This window comes from Dermochelys coriacea, chromosome 3, assembly GCF_009764565.3.
Source record: "Dermochelys coriacea isolate rDerCor1 chromosome 3, rDerCor1.pri.v4, whole genome shotgun sequence".
In the NCBI taxonomy this organism is placed as follows: Eukaryota; Metazoa; Chordata; order Testudines; family Dermochelyidae; genus Dermochelys; species Dermochelys coriacea.
In genome coordinates this window covers 107,504,362-107,520,946 of record NC_050070.1, presented here as the reverse complement: position 1 = coordinate 107,520,946, position 16,585 = coordinate 107,504,362, and the positions used below count along the sequence as shown (strand labels likewise).

General features: G+C 41.3%; 1 protein-coding gene across 1 annotated transcript in view; it reads left to right on the top strand.

Annotated features, from left to right (window-relative positions):
* The window catches only part of TXLNB (taxilin beta), a 66,011-nt gene that overhangs the window by 39,652 nt on the left and 9,774 nt on the right, over positions 1-16,585 (top strand). The window contains exons 5-7 of the mRNA XM_038394350.2: positions 5,856-6,050; positions 8,257-8,376; positions 13,105-13,179. Of these exons, the coding sequence (XP_038250278.1) occupies positions 5,856-6,050; positions 8,257-8,376; positions 13,105-13,179 (390 nt within the window). The remainder of the gene's footprint in view (positions 1-5,855; positions 6,051-8,256; positions 8,377-13,104; positions 13,180-16,585) is intronic.

Genomic DNA, 16,585 nt, shown 5'->3' with positions numbered 1-16,585 from the left:
AAATCTGCTTATATTATAAACCATGGGGAAAAGAAACTATAGAAAGCAGCTGATAGTGTCACTTAAGTTACAAAGCACAAAACTTACCTCTCCTATCCACATTATGAATCTCCTCTCACTTGCCATATGGCATATTATATGCACATCATGTCGTGAATATTATGTGTTTAGTCTGCACTCGTTCAGTGTGTGGAATTCCCACTGACATGCACTGAAGTGCTACAGAATATGCAATATAGAATTGTACTACAAACAAGAAATACACAACAAAAAGGAGAGTTTGTCCTGGTTCTTTTTTTGGTTAATATCAGGAACCTCAAATCTTTATGCATTTACAAACCAACCATGCAAACAATTTCCCTGAAACTACACTTGACAGCAGAAAACAGATTTTTAATTCTGCCTCAAGAAAAGCAAAATACATGTTCCTAAAAATAACAGAATTTATTCTCATTGTTATACTGTATGTCCCACTGTCTTTTACAGAAATCAGCTAATGCCTTCAGTGACACATTTCTCTGTGTTGTGTTATTGTTCTGAAAATTAGCTGACAGTCTGGTGGGTGTTTAATGACATAAATATCTCATGTCCCTTGTGCTTCTTGCTCATGGACAGTTAAGAGTGAAAGACTCTTAAATAAACACAAGCCAGTCATCAGTTCTGATTCCGGGCATGACCAAAGCAGTTTGGGAGTCAAACTGTACTGCCTCAGAATCACAGGATCATCAACCTAATCAGGGAGTAGTAAACTGATCTCACTTGCACTCCTTTCACTCAGGTGTGACTTCAGTGGAATTACAGTATTCTTGATTTACAAGATCAAAATCAAGCCTGGATAATTTTAATTCTATGAGGTCTTTTATTCATAAAATATCACTCATTAAAATGATTAAGCCTACACATAAGGTAGCATTGCTCCTTTTCTTTTTGGGTCAAAAAGGAGTACTTGTGGCACCTTAGAGACTAATAAATTTATTTGAGCATAAGCTTTCGTGAGCTACAGCTCACTTCATCGGATGCATTCAGTGGAAAATACAGTGGGGAGATTTATATACATAGAGAACATGAATCAGTGGGTGTTACCATATACACTGTAACCAGAGTGATCACTTAAGATGAGCCATCACCAGCAGGAGAGCCGGGGATGGGGGGAGATGCGGGAGACCTTTTATAGTGATAATCAAGGTGGGCCATTTCCAGCAGTTGACAAGAACATCTGAGAAACAGTGGGGGGTGGGGGTGGGGATAAACATGGGGAGATAGTTTAACTTTGTGTAATGACCCATCCACTCCCAGTCTCTAGTCAAACCTAAGTTAATTGTATCCAGTTTGCAAAGTAATTCCAATTCAGCAGTCTCTCCTGTGAGTCTGTTTTTGAAGTTTTTTTGTTGAAATTTTGCCACTTTTAGGTCTGTAATCGAGTGACCAGAGAGATTGAAGTGTTCTCCAACTGATTTTTGAATGTTATAATTCTTGATGTCTGATTTGTGTCCATTTATTCTTTTATGTAGAGACTGTCCAGTTTGACCAATGTACATGGCAGAGGGGCATTGCTGGCACATGATGGCATATATCACATTGGTAGATGTGCAGGTGAACGAGCCTGTGATGGTGTGGCTGATGTGATTGGGCCCTATGATGGTGTTCCCTGAATAGATATGTGGACACAGTTGGCAACGGGCTTTGTTGCAAGGATAGGTTCCTGGGTTAGTGTTTCTGTTGTGTGGTGTGTGGTTGCTGGTGAGTATTTGCTTCAAGTTGGGGGGCTGTCTGTAAGCAAGGACTGGCCTGTCTCCCAAGATCTGTGAGAGTGATGGGTCGTCCTTCAGGATAGGTTGTAGATCCTTGATGATGCGTTGGAGAGGTTTTAGTTGGGGGATGAAGGTGATGGCTAGTGGCATTCTGTTATTTTCTTTGTTGGGCCTGTCCTGTAGTAGGTGACTTCTGGGTATTCTTCTGGCTCTGTCAATCTGTTTCTTCACTTCAGCAGGTGGGTACTGTAGTTGTAAGAATGCATGATAGAGATCTTGTAGGTGTTTGTCTCTGTCTGAGGGGTTGGAGCAAATGCGGTTTTTGACCCAAGTGGATAGTCAAAGTTCTGGACTATGTAGGAGTTTGAGGTGGAAGGAGAAATTGGTGGCAGCCAGGTATTTCTTTGATGCAGCCTTGTGTATTTACAAGAAATGCACAAAGACCTGTGTCTCTTACCACAGAAGGAATCAAGAACAAAAGGGAGCAGGTTCTTAGCTTACCAGCCCCCCAGACCTCTTTGGCCAACACCAGACCTAAAAACTCTTTAGCTTTTCCCACTCCAGCATCACACCACTGTGCTTGTACAGGCTCCTGCTTGGTTTTTCTTGCCATTTTTCCTCTGCTCTCTCTCTCTCCTTCTTCTTCTTCTTCGTGACCTCAGCAGTATCTGAATGTTCTCTCACAGTCCCACATAGCCCTCCCCAAAACAATACGCAGCCCAAAAGCTCCTGAGGGGTTCACACACTCCTGTTGTCTTAGGTGAGGCTTATGTTTATAGTTAAGTTAATTGCAGGGTGAGTTCACTCCTATCACCCTCAATGGCATTTTAAACCAACACATAACAAGCTTTCACCCACTTCATAACAGTATCTTTTTTTGGATGTTATGAGATTTTATTAAATTTATTATTGCACTTTTAACAGTGAAACATAGGAAGGCTATATTAGTATCGTATTGGCATATGATGTATGGATATACCTCCGATATGGGAATTAAGAAAAGAGAGCGAGATGGAGGAGAGAGTAGAACTGGATCAAGGGGATATCTTAAGAATGAATTTTAGTCTCTGGAAGCTCATCCACCTGTAAGCATAGAGGAGATGCAGCATATTTATTTGTGTTAAAACTCCAAAGCATAATTTACAACTGTTAGAGAAAAGTGAGTGTAGATTTCACTAATTAATGAAGGAAATATGATCTGCATGTTCTGAATGCTTCGAACATGCTGAAAAGAAATCCTACAGGAAGAGATTCTGCTCTGTGACAGCAGTGTGAATCCAGAGCATTGGATTTGTGGAGCTACTCCAGCTTTAACAGGTGTAAGCAAGAGCAGAATCTGGCTCTTAACCTTTAGTATTATGAAGAAAACTTAAATGATCTCGCTGTACAGAAACAAGCCTGAGAAACCAAGAGCAACAGGCAATAGAGGGAATGCTCACAGATTAATACGGATAGGAATGACTGGAGATTTTGGATGTACTTGAGGTGAACAATTACACAGTAACACAAATAGGGAAGTTTACTTTGAGCCAGGTCATGGCTGCCCCAATGTGGGGGCAACAGCCTTCCCCTTTCCGTGTGACCCTGCTCAGGGGGCAGCACAACTGGTATGAAGAGAAGAAACATTGCTAAGCTAGATCTAGAGAGCCATTGCCTCTCCATTGGCACAGTGCAGGTGCAGTACATGCCACTCCCATTCCTAGGGAGCTAAAGCTACTGCTTCCTGGTACAATCTGGGGAGGAATTCTTGACAAGTCAGTCAGCATTCCTCCTACAGTAGTGTCTAGAGGCCTCTGAGATCAGAACCCCTTTTTGCTAGCTATTGTACTTAGACATAGCAAGAGACAATCCCTGCCTGAAAGAGTTTACAACCTAGACAGGCAAAGGAAATATTATCATACCCATTTTATAAATGGGAAAACCAATGTACAGTATCACTCAGGAGTTGAATGCAGTTTTCCTGAGACCAGTTCAGTGTCTTAACTGCAAGACCAGCTTTCCTTTCAGCTAGATGCAGCCTCATTTCAAAATACTTGAAATTCAAATGGTGACAATATCTGATACCTAAAATCATAATATGAGAAATTCTGATTGGACCAGCTACTCTATGGACTCCCAGTTCTGCACAGCTGCTTGTAGAGTGTTCCAAAACCCCACAAGGCAGTCAGTAGCTCAAAGCCACAAAAGTCTGGCCTTTTGTTTGGGGGAGAGAAGGAGATCAAATTGAACAATGCACCCCACACCCAAAATGCTTGATGACTCTAACCTTAACGAGCGATTCTTTTGTTGTGCTTCAGGTAATTATTCTTCCTTCCAAGGTGAATAATAAATGAGACCCAAAGTGTTATCACTGTGTATGTTTTAACATTTGTACAATTGCTACTTTCTGGCTGTTTTATGTCACCTTGCTACAAAATGGTTCATTGTAGCTCATCTCCAAGACGTGGAAATGTTTTGCTTTATATTTATTTGGATATATTTATTACTTTACTGAGCTCAGAATAATGATAAGGATATTTTATTAATGCACTTTTGCTTTTCTAAAAGAATGAAGTATCTATGAAGGCTAGACTTAAGGATCAGGCCCTGTGCTAGGAGTCTAAAAGACATGTTTTCAATTCCCAGCATTACCAAAGACTTCCAGAGTGAGCTGGACAAGTCACTTTCTCTCTCTATGGCTCAGTTGTCCACCTGTAAAATGGAGATTATAATATTGCTTTCCTCCCACTCTTTGTCTTGTCTATTTTGGTTGGAAGCTCTTCTTTGTGTGTTTGTGTGTACATATAGCGCTTAGTTCAATGAGGCCCCAATCTCAGTTGTGGCCTCTAGGCACTACTACTGCTACTACTGTAATACAAACAATAATGCTATCCCAAATTTCCCTCCTCCAGAAAACTGCATGACTCTGTGATCTCCATCCATGTCCAGTCCACCACGAGGAAAAATGACCACCAATAGGAGCATTAGTTGTTCTTCATCAGATCTTTGTGATGTGTTCCTTGTAGAAAGTGTAGAATGTTACACACCCACTACGCACTCGTTTTTTTTCTAGAATAGGAGATAAATCTATGCCTTTGAGGACACACCTATAATATAAATTAGAGTGTGCTAGTCAGCTACAGCTATATTCACACATGGTTATAGTAAATTATCCTTGTCCAGTGTAATCAGGGATTTCATATAAATAACTATGCTAGCTGAACTATGCTATGCGATTGTAAAGTACGCCACTATGCAATTTGTAGATTGGTTTCTTAATGTGGTTGTAACATGTTAGGTGTGGCTACCAATAATGTTACAACAGGATTACACACCCTTAGAAGCAAATAACTAAGAAATAAAAAAATGTGTCGTCCAATGCTAGAACACTGAATCCAGACATCTGATACATTCACTTATACATAAAAACATCCGAAATAGAGTTTCACTGATAAGCGCAGAACAAAACCGGCCATCCTTACTCCGACAACGCTCCCATTATTTGGCTCTGTGTTGACAAATAAACGTCTGTATCTGTACAACACACAGCCCAGTATAACTGTCTGATTTACTGCTTGATGAAGCAGAAGAGGCTGGGTTATGAGAGAGAAACCCCTGTACTGGTGCTGAATGAAGACCAAACATTTTTGTTCGTGGCCAAAACTTTTCGGTTTGGGGGTTTAAAAGCCGAAACTTTCCACAGAAAGCAAACACCTTCCAACAAACATGGTCATTTTGTCAAAAACCCAAGTTTCCATCAGAAAACAGTTTGGATGCAACATTTTTGACCAGATATCTTCCTTCGTAGCAAAGGTAATGCTGAAATATTGGGAATCAGTACATTTATATTTTGTATAAACATTCTCATACCCAAGCTGCTCTGGTTTGAGAGTTCCCTTTAACTCAATATGTATAAATGCAAGTCCTTGTTTTCCTCCTTTCTTTCAAGGCTACTGCCTAATCCAGTCTATGTATTTATAGTCACACTCATTACCTGAGTTTATAAAAGAAAGACAGAGCTCTCAAGAGACATTATAACCTTCAGATGAGTCCAAGTCTTCTTTTTTTTAAAGCTGGCTGTTGTGTTACCCATTTAAATGATCACGTTCTCCATCTTTTTAACAGGAGGAAACTCTTCAACGGGCCCGGGAGGAAGACGAGAAGAGAAAAGAGATCACTAATCATTTCCAGGGCACACTGAGTGATATCCAGACTCAGATTGAGCAGCAAAGTGAAAGGAACATGAAACTATGCCAGGAGAACACAGAACTGGCCGAGAAACTGAAAACCATCATTGATCAATATGAACTCAGAGAGGAGGTGAGACTACTAAGGCATGCAGCCTCCTTGAGGTAGGGAAAGGCAGGTTTTGAAGTGCATGAGGATTAGATTTATTGACACCACCCTATCCTCTTAATTTGCAATCATTTTTGTTCTTCATGAGGCTTTTCCGTGAAATGCAACATGGATAACATTGTCAAGATTTACTAGCACATTGCAGTTTAATCCAGACCTTATCAGAAGCAAGTTAGTGTTTCAACCTTTCTCTGGCAGCTGCAGATTAATAAAAAATGTAGACCATGGATGCTCGGCATCTGAACAGACTCTAGTGTGCAGACTCGCAGTAAAAAAATATATAGATAGCATATTATCCCTTCAGTAAATATCAGTGCTATTGAGAAAATTTCAACAAAGCTCCTATATTTTCAAACTATGCTGATTTTTTTCCATCTTTAGTAAATATCTCAACTCATGAGACTTTTTGGGACTTTGTGGGACTTTTTATTGTTAATTAGTATGTTCATTGTGGTTCTCAGTCCAAATATATGCACTAAAAACAGAAGGAAAAGTGACATAAGTACTGTGTACTTCCAGTCTCAGATGCTGACCCACTTTGGACTGAGCACCTCCATCTAATTATTTTAAAATCTTATTGTATCACACATGAGACCATCCCCTGAATGAACTATAAGTGCATTTTAATGATTTCTATCAAAATAAAAAGAAATTATATCTAAATGTGGCATGATTTATAGACCCATCTCAGAAGAGATTAAGAATTCAGATTTTTTTTTCCCAACCCAAATCAGAACAAAAAAATCAAAATTTTAAAAATGTTCTATGAACTAACAATCTGAAACATGTTTTGGATCATGTCAATTCATAATTTCAAAATGTTTTGTTCTGATTTAGATTTTTTATTCTTAAGCTTTTTTAGAATAAATTAACTAAAATTTTGAAAAATTAAGTCATTTCAAACCATAAAACAAAATTTTTCTATTAGAAAATGTCAAAACAGGATGTTTTGACCATTTCAAAAGTTTTTTCTCAAAATTTTTTCAAATCAAGCAATTAGTTGAAAACAACCCTTTCCTGTGGACAGTTTTGGTTTCATAAATCAGCATTTTTCCCCACACAAAAAAGTTACACTGGAAAATTCCCAGCCAGCTCTAATGATTTACTCAACACAGCAATAGTCATTGCCATTGCTGATATTTCTTTTGGGAGAGACTGCTATAGAGTCATCGATTCAAAGACCAGAAGCACCATGAGATTATCTAGTCTGACCTCCTGTATATTTCACCCACTAATTTCTGCATCAAACCAACGTTATGTGGTTGAGCTAGAACACCTGTAATTACCAGGAGGAAACAATAGTCAATAAGGGCTCAACTTCACAAAGTGCTGAGCACTCTGGCCTGATCCAGTAAAGTACTGAAACACGTGCTGAACTTTACATGTGTGTGTAGTCCCATTGCCTCAGCAAGACAGCTCCTATGCTTAAATTTAAGCATGTCCTCAAGTGCTTTTTATGTCAGGCCAGAATGCTCAGCACCTTGCAGACTGAAGCCCAAAGGGCCCGATCCTGTTTAGAGCTCTGTCCAGATGAACCCCTGCACCCACACTGAGCTATTTGCAGGGTTGGGGCCTAAAATCTATGTTTTCACTTTATAGGATCTATTGACTTTGATGTTTGAATCTAATATGCTCCATCTGTCCAAATCTTGACCAGTTAACAGCACCAATAAACTGTGTTATGCATGTTCATGATCTAATGAGCAATCATTTGAGATATGATTAATCTTTTTGATTTTACTAATGAGTTTATATGTGGATATTGTACATTCTAATGCACAGTATTGGAAAAGGTCCCCAGGACTTTTTTGTTATTATAAATCTAAACTAATACAAACTTGGTTTCACTTCTAGAGTAAATTCTGGTACAATTTTTTCTTATGACAAGAACTATCATTTTCTAATAACTGCAATAGGCTGGGAATGTTTGGGGTTTCCATTTGTAGAGCCCTTCTCGGTACAAAAATTGGATCTGCATTCAATAGGTGATCTATAAAGATGGCAAGCAATACAACCGCATCCGCAGGTATAAAGTAGATATCCGTGGATTTGCAGGGCTCAATCCATTTGCAGTATTTTGGCCTTTATGCTTGTTCTAGTAGGCAGCCATACATGTGTGTTTTTTCACTACATCTGCAATTTCAACACAGCAGAGTTTGTTTTCTTGCAGCAACTTGATAAAATATTTAAGCACAGAGAACTTCAACAGAAACTGGTGGATGCCAAGTTGGAGCAGTCACAGGAAATGATGAAACAAGCAGAGGAGCAACATGAACGAGAAAAGGAATACGTACTTATCTATCTAATCTGTCTGCTCATTCGTCTGTCTGTCGTTAGATAAAAGATGGGCCCAAATCATCCCTGAATACCATTTCACCACTATAATTGGCTCTACAGGTCTGAGTTGTGATACAGTGACAGGGCAATGTGAGGGAAACTTTGGTGTGACTGTACTATAGATTCAGGAATGCAGCCTCCAGGACTGCCAGATTGCCACCTTTTCTTAGTGCATGACTAATTTGTCAGTCATGGGGCCAGATCATGCTACCAGTCCTAAAGCACCAATCTCCATCAATGCCTGCCAATGACATTTCCCCATGGGCTCTGATGACCACAATGAATGTGCCTGAATTCTAATTGGGCCCAGCTGGTAGAGGTGTCTCCAGTAGAGGGTGAGGGCAGTGGCAAACAGAGGCCCATGAAGGAGTTTTGAGTGTATCATCCAGTAATCAAATCAATAAGTGCTGAAAGTGGAACCCCTAGACGTGCTGTCCCTCGCAGAATGTGGGGCATAGAGTTGTCACCTTTGCTGACTGTCTACAAAACCCTTCTCCAAAAGTTTTTTAGCCAGACTATATGGACCTATTTCTGTTTTTTCCATTTTTTCATGAAGTAGTGAAAAATCAACATTCTTTGTACATGGTTTTCTGGAGAGGGGAATTTTCTTTGCAATTCTCCTGTATAACTAGCACCTATGAAAGAGTAAGCTCAGTAACTGGTTCAATTAGCTATAAAATCATAAAGGAACGGGCATATAATAATACATACTTATGCTTAAATAATTTTATGAACATTAACTGAATTAATGCTCGCAGCCTGCCTTTGAGGTGGGCAAGTATGTATTATTACAACTTGGTAATAATACAGCCCAAACTCAGTCAAAGAAGTTAAGTGACTGTATGGAAAAAAAATTAGTGGGTGTTTAGCACTGTGGCAAGATGGCCAATTTTAGTCTGGTGGGTCCTGCGCTTTTCTTGGCGGGGAGCTAAGATGCCACCCTTTGCCCCTGCTCTTGGGTGCCGAGGGCTCCGCTACTAGCCCGGAAAGGTGGTAGAGGAGGGAAGCAGGGGAGGGGTGTGGGTTTGCTCCTCGCTCTGAGTCCCAGCCCCTCTTAACCCCTGTGGGTTTCTTACCCTCATCCCCCTTAGGTGGGGTTACCCTCAGTCCTGAGATGCTGGGGAGAAGGGAGTCTCCCTGTCCTGCTGGGCAGGGTCTCCCTTACTCCAATTCTCAGGTTTTCCAAATCTCTCAACACGCCTCCAAGCTCCAGTCCCTCTTCCTTCCTCCTCCTCTGTCTGCCTGATGCAGGAGGGTTTATTAGGTTCCTAACAGGGCCTTAATTGACTGCAGGTGCTCCAATTAACCTGCAGCCACCTTCCCTAGTCTACAGGGAACCACGCCTTAATTAGCCTTGAGCTTATATATCTAGCACTCTCCCACTGCTCCCTGGTCCTCCTGTATCACAGCACCCATGGAGTTTTGAGTGTATCATCCAGTAATCAAATCAATAGGTGCTGAAAGTGGAACCCCTAGAAGTGCTGTCCCTCGCAGAATGTGGAGAGTCATGGGCAGTCAGCTCTCCCCACCCCCTCCAGCACCTCCTGTCCACCTGCTGCCCCGCCAATCAGCGCCTTCCCCTCCCTCCCAGCGCCTACCGCCCACCACGATCAGCTGTTTCATGGAGTGCTGGAGGCTCTGGAAGGGAGGGAAAGGAGTGGGGATGGGGCACACTGGCAGGAGGGGGCAGAACTGGGCAGGAAAGAGGTGGGTGGGAGTTTGGGGGAAGGGATGGGGTGGGTGCAGGACCTGGGGCAGAGTGGGGGCGGGAAGAGGTGGGATGGGGGTGGGGGTTTGGGGAAAGAGGTCGGGGGGGGTGCAGTCTGGGATGGAGCGGGGATTTGAGCACACTGCCCCTCCCCCCCACCCAGAGGAAGCCAGCGCCTATGAGTGACTGGCCCAAAGCCATACGATGATTGAGTAGGATTGGTAACTGGACTTCATCATTCACAGTCTTGTATCCAGATTGCAGGACTATACTTGTCCTCCACCTGAATCATATTGCGCACTACTGAGTTCAAGGCACCATGCTTTTAAAATATATGTAATTAAGACATTTATGATCCAGCCCTCTTAGGATGAGCTCAGTAGTATAGAAGGGCAAACTTCAATCACAGAAAGCACTTGCTGGAAAAGTCTTTCAGGGACAGAACTGTCTTACAACTCTCTATGTACCGTTTTGCAAAGCTCTCCCCATCAGTTTTGCCTTAAGTTTTTAGCTTTTTCAAGCTGTTTTTGAATAAAGTGTTTTTATTCTTATAGTTATCCAATTAGTCTTTTAATTATATTTTTTTGTCTTAACTTCAACACCATACATGTTTACTTGCCCCAGCACAAACCCTCTTTACCTCACTCAGCAAGCGCTGCGGGATCTACAAAAACATACAAGGAGGGACATTTGTGCAGTGACATTTTTAAAATGTGTTCTTGCTTCTTAGGAACCTACTCACTGAATATTAAACAAACCCTGAAATTCCAAGTGCCAGTGCTTCAAGCAAACATGGCACTGCACTGCATGCAGTATTGTGAAACAGGTTTCTCCAGTCTATTCCTCCTCCTTTAATTCCCTCAAAGATCCAGAGCACTCAGCCCCGCTGTTGAGATCAGGCAGCAGGGCCAGGATTAATACAAGTCCCGATTGAGAAAACAAGTTAGCCACTTAATAAAAATGAATTGTCTAATTGACTGAGCCTGCAAGGCCCCACACTCAGTTCACTGGAGTTTGTCTGTAACACAATAACTTTTGAACACGGCGTCCGATCAATTCTAAAATACCCAGAAGTATTCTAGGTATCAATGGGCAGAGCCCTAATCATCTTGGTGAAAGTGGAAAAGCCCGATTTCCGCTGTGAGAGGAAAATCAGGCCCACCAAGTGCCTACTTGGGGCTGCAGATGGTGGAATCGCTCTGGCAGCCCATGCTGATGCTGACATGTCATAGGCAGCCCCTTCATACACTGCTCTCTCTCGTGGGCTGTACAGCTTGGCCTATAGAAGCAATGAAGAGTGTGATTCTCTAGTAAAAATGTAACATTTCGTACTATGTGTGCTTCTTTAACTGTTAGCACAACCTGAGGATGTGTTAGCACATGGCTTCAATGGCCTAAGGTAGATTTTCTCCACCGTCCTACATTTGGCGGGTGTTGCTTTGACACCCCAATGTGCCATGTATTATTGGATCTGCAATTAGATGCGGGTGCAATGTAGGCCATACTAGACTTCTAAGTACTTGATTTGAAGGCACAGTCAGGTACTTGAACATCTAGTTTATGTGAATTTGCAATTCTGTGGGTGCAAAAAGGAGAGCTTAGATTTGAAAATCTAGCCTATAATACTTCGTTATACCTTGCCTTAAAACAGATTGTAAACTGTTAGGTGCAGGGACTGTCCCTTACTCTGTGTTTATAATGCATACCACAATGGGGCCTGCCTGGTCCTGACTGGGGCTCTACCATAGGCCACTACGATAACACAAATACCAAACAATCACATCATAATTTTTCTAAATATTGCATTCAATATTTTTATTAAGAATTGGTCTCCGAGTTGAGTTCGCCCTTATTATCACTTCACATTTTATCAATACAAATACTAATTTTCAGATTCTCCCAGTTTGTTTTTTGCAGATTATCTTGGGCTGCCTAAGACTGCACATTAATTTGTGTAGCCACTCTGTGGTTTGCTTATGTTACAGAAAAGTTTATTAACTCCTAGATTTTAACAAGCTGCAGAAATAGTGCAGTGTGATAATATGTGGGAAGGATTTCATTATTGTCCCAAAATACTACTTTTTCTGCCTCATTTTAACTCTGTTTTGTTGTAGCAGTGGACCTACGGGTCTGACCTTGGGCCTCTTCATCATCCTAGCCAGGATGTCTGTCAAGGTGACCCTTATGAACATTTAAGAAATAAAGATCAAAGCCCAGGCAGTTTTGGGAATTAATGACTGGCCTAGTCACCAAATGGCCCTGAGGCTTTTCAAAGTTTCGTTTCAAACCAGTAGACCCAACCAACCTGTAATTCCTCAAGAAGCAACCATGTAGGTGTCAAAAAGGGAGACCTGGACTTGAAAATCCAGCACAGCCTGCAAATGTTAACATAATTAAGTATTCTTCACATATGTTATTTACATACTTCCTCAAGAAAGTGATTCAGAAATTAGGGCCCACCTAACTAAGAGTTATCCACACCATCTCTTCATGCTGGGTGGCCTTCCATAGGATCCCTTGGATTATATATGTATCTATCACTACTTATTAAATTGACCTTGGTCAGAACTTGGGATCCTAGCCAAAATTATCTAAACACTGAGATCCTGTCTCCATTGAAGTCAATGGGAGTTTTGCCATTGACTTCAGTGGGGCTAAGATTTTACCCAACTGGCTGAGTAAAGGATATATAAGTATATTTCCTTAGAAGCTGCACAGCCATGTTGTATACAACATATAGGAGCTTCTACTCCAACCATTTTTGAAATCCCAGGTTTTTTTCACTGAACCCCCACCCCATAATTTTCAAACTCATGCTAATGGCCCCAATCTAGATAGTCTCTTTGTGCAGCACATGGATGGAATTTATACCACCTATTTCCAAATATACTAATATAAAGTAGTTGGAATGCCAGGATTTATCATTGCAAAGGCACAGATATAACAATTTTCTCTCTGTTTCTCTAAACACAGCTACTGACTCAAGCTGCAGAATGGAAGCTCCAGGCAAAAATGTTGAAGGAACAGGAGACTGTATTACAGGCCCAGGTGAAGTTGATTGCATGGTGTGCCTTTGTTTGCCCATTTTTAGCCCACGTGTCACATTCCAGGTAAAGTATTCCAAAAGCTTTGTATGTATGCCCCCTAAGCCTATCCTGAATCATAAAGACACTGTAGTAATGGAATCAGGCTATATTCAAGCATGTAGTAAAACAGTGCACCACACTGAAATGTTTGCATGTGCATACAATACTGAGCCGCAAAGCTCTGTGCTGTAATAACTTTGGATGCCCACACAAGTATACTCACCATAACTCTTTCTCAGCTCAGACCTACATGCCTCTGAGGCTCCAGTCCAGCAAAGCACTGAAGCACATACTTATCTTTAAGTACATGAGTCGCAGTGAAGTCAGTTGTTAAGCACGTCCTTAAGTGCTTTGCTGGAATCGGGCCTGAATGCAGAATTCTCATTAACTTCCATGGCAGTTCCAAACACAGAGTGCTTGTACAAATGGGCCTTTTGTGCTTTCTGCTCAACAGGGCATAAAACAGTGTTTGAAAAATACATTAAAATGAAAGTTATTACACAAACTATCACACCGATAAGGCTGGAGCAAAATGCAATGTTACTTCAGCCAAGTAACATATAACTAATATAAAAACATACAACAGTTACTCCATCACAGAGTGGCACAATACCAGACCTGAAATGTGGGTAAGCAATTAAAAGGGGACATAGGATGTATATACCAAAAAGAGAAAACATTGATAGATTTTCCTAGCCTTATGGAAATACCTAATGGAAATATTCATAGAGAATGATCTTTTAGGATTTAAATGAGAATTACCTGCATTTAGTAGAGTTTTTAAACCAGCCTATAGTACTCTATAGCCCCGAGAGAATTCACTCTTAAATGCTGCTGGTCCTCAGAGCACTTGCTGGAGATCCCTGGAGAGCTCAGAGCAGGTCTGCCAAACACAGTGGTGAAAATCCTGACAATGGCTCCGTACCTCATCTGCCCCGGTGCTTCCATTGTTATAATTACCAGGCAAATTGCACAGGCTATAGCTATGGGGGGAAGTTTTATGGAAAACTGACTATTGTAGACAGAGCCTCAGCAACTTTGGGGTTACTTATGGCTAGAATGTAATTTTATACTCTGTCTACAGTAAAGGGCAACATCTTCCCAGGCGCAGCCCAGGGATGGCGCTATGACTCAGAGCAAAATTCACTCCCATGGGTGAGGAGTAAGTTATTTATCCCTTTTCATAGAGTAGCATATCTCCTGATTTGCACCCTGCCAACTATTCTGGCCTGCAAGGAAGGGGAAGCAAAGCCAGGGCTTCTCCTACTCCACACCTCCTCCCTGCCCAATTGCTCACATTGCATAGTACTGGGTGTGTAGATCCGGGTCTACCCCTCTGTGGGCAGACTCACAATCCAAGTATGGTGATCTAACATCCCTATGCAGCCAAGTAAGAGCTGTGACAGTCTAGCCAACGGTCAACAAGGTGAGAAAGACATGGTCCTTTATGCAGTTTTTCAAAGGTTAAAATAAGCAGGGAAGAAACTGAAAAATATTAAATAAACTTATTCTGCACCTACTGTTTATGGACATCAATTTGATAGGTTCTCTAATCAAACCTCACAGGCTTCCTGAGGAGTCAGTCCCCAATTTTCTTTGAGTGTTTTTAATTAAGTCTTTATGTTCAGCTAAAAAGAGTTTCGTATATCAGCCAGACCTCACTAGCCAGTTTAATGAAATTGAACATATGAGAATATATTAAACATGCATTTCAAATGGTAAAAATAGTAATAAAGGCATCCATTCAAGCCTCTCTCGGACTGCCTTACTTGGGGGTTGAAGCCCTGATTTTAAGGGGACTACTCACATGCTTAAATTAATCTATACACTCAATCTTAATCTAGACACTTAACTGAGTGATTGGCTAATCAGTCATCTGACTGGCTAGTGTGATTTCAGCAGAGAAGGAGTCTGCATGGATTCCAGCTGAAGATTCCTACAAGCAAGTGGAGGGAAGATGTTGTTTTAGACTCAACAGACTGTATAGACTTAGTGATCAAAGACTCTAACTGAGACTTAGGTGAACAAACCCTAAGCTTTTGGGAACTTTCATTTTCTTCTCACTGCATTTCTGTGGGGACTGAACTGTTCAGATTTTAATTTGTTTTCTTTATTTATGTTTATGTATAACTGTGAAGGTAATGTCTGTGGATGATAAAATAGCCGTTTCATGTTGTACAAATTAGATTATTTGTTTCTTTATCATAAGATTTTATAAAGTTATTTAATTAAACTCATTTATTTAGTTCCTTTTGGGACTTCAATGTGGGGAGGTTGACTCTGTGCATCCTTGCTGAAAATCCTTAGAGACTGAACTCCTGGTCTCCAGCTACTCTTCTGTGGGAGTTGGGGTTTTTTTAGGAACTGGAGAAGGGTAATGAAGTGAACTCTAGCCTGCCCAAAGGTTACACTGGCACACTGTAATAGCACTTTTCTCCTGCTTTGTTGCACCGCTTCATGTGTGAACAGCAAAGTGAAATTGACAAGAGACCCTTGCTACTCTGCTTTTGCTGGCCCTACCTGCTGCTCCACTCCAGGTACAAGCCAGAAAATAAAGCTGACTAGATTCCTTCTCAATTCACTCTGCTGCTTCCCTGTGAAGTGGCACTGCAGGTGAGGTCAGGGAGTTGAGTATTCAGAGGAGGCTGGCTAGAGGGTGCAGGAAAGGAGAAAGCAACCAGAGAACATAAAGGTGTAGGGAGGAGAGAGGAAATAAATAAAAAGAGCACAAAGTGAGAAGGAAAAGAAACAAGACTCAGAATAAAGGAAAAAAGGAAAGGAGAGAAAGGGAAAAGATTTAAAAATAGGGAAAGTGAAGTGAGAGCAAAAGAAGCAAGAAGAATTGGGAGAGAGGATAGAAGGTGAGATAAATGGAGGAGAGTGAAGGAGGAGACACAAACACACAGATAAAAATAGGGAAGACTGATAAAGGAAGGGAAGATCAAGGTGGAAATAGGCAGGAAATGTGTCACGTTGGGATAAGCCACTGCCAGCTGAAGCTCCCAGCTAAGACGGGTCTACTATGCCTTTGTTACAAATGCTTTTTAAACTGCCCAGGCCACACTTGGCATTTTGGAAGGCATTGCAGTTAGGACTTTGAGCCCTTGGGTTCTTTACTAGGCTTTACTGCTCTCTGCCTGTGGGTCCTTAGGAAAGCCACATAGGTCAAAATTTTTCAAGTCTGTACTTATTTGACATTCTTCCAATTTTTGGGTACCCACATGCCACCTTGAGCCTGATATTCAGAATGCTGAGCACCCATAGCTCCCACGTACTTTTGAAAATATTGGCCTCAATCTTTCTGCTCTTCTTCATTCTATTCCTCTCTAATATAAGGATAATATAGTTCCCAACCTCATCAGGGTGTA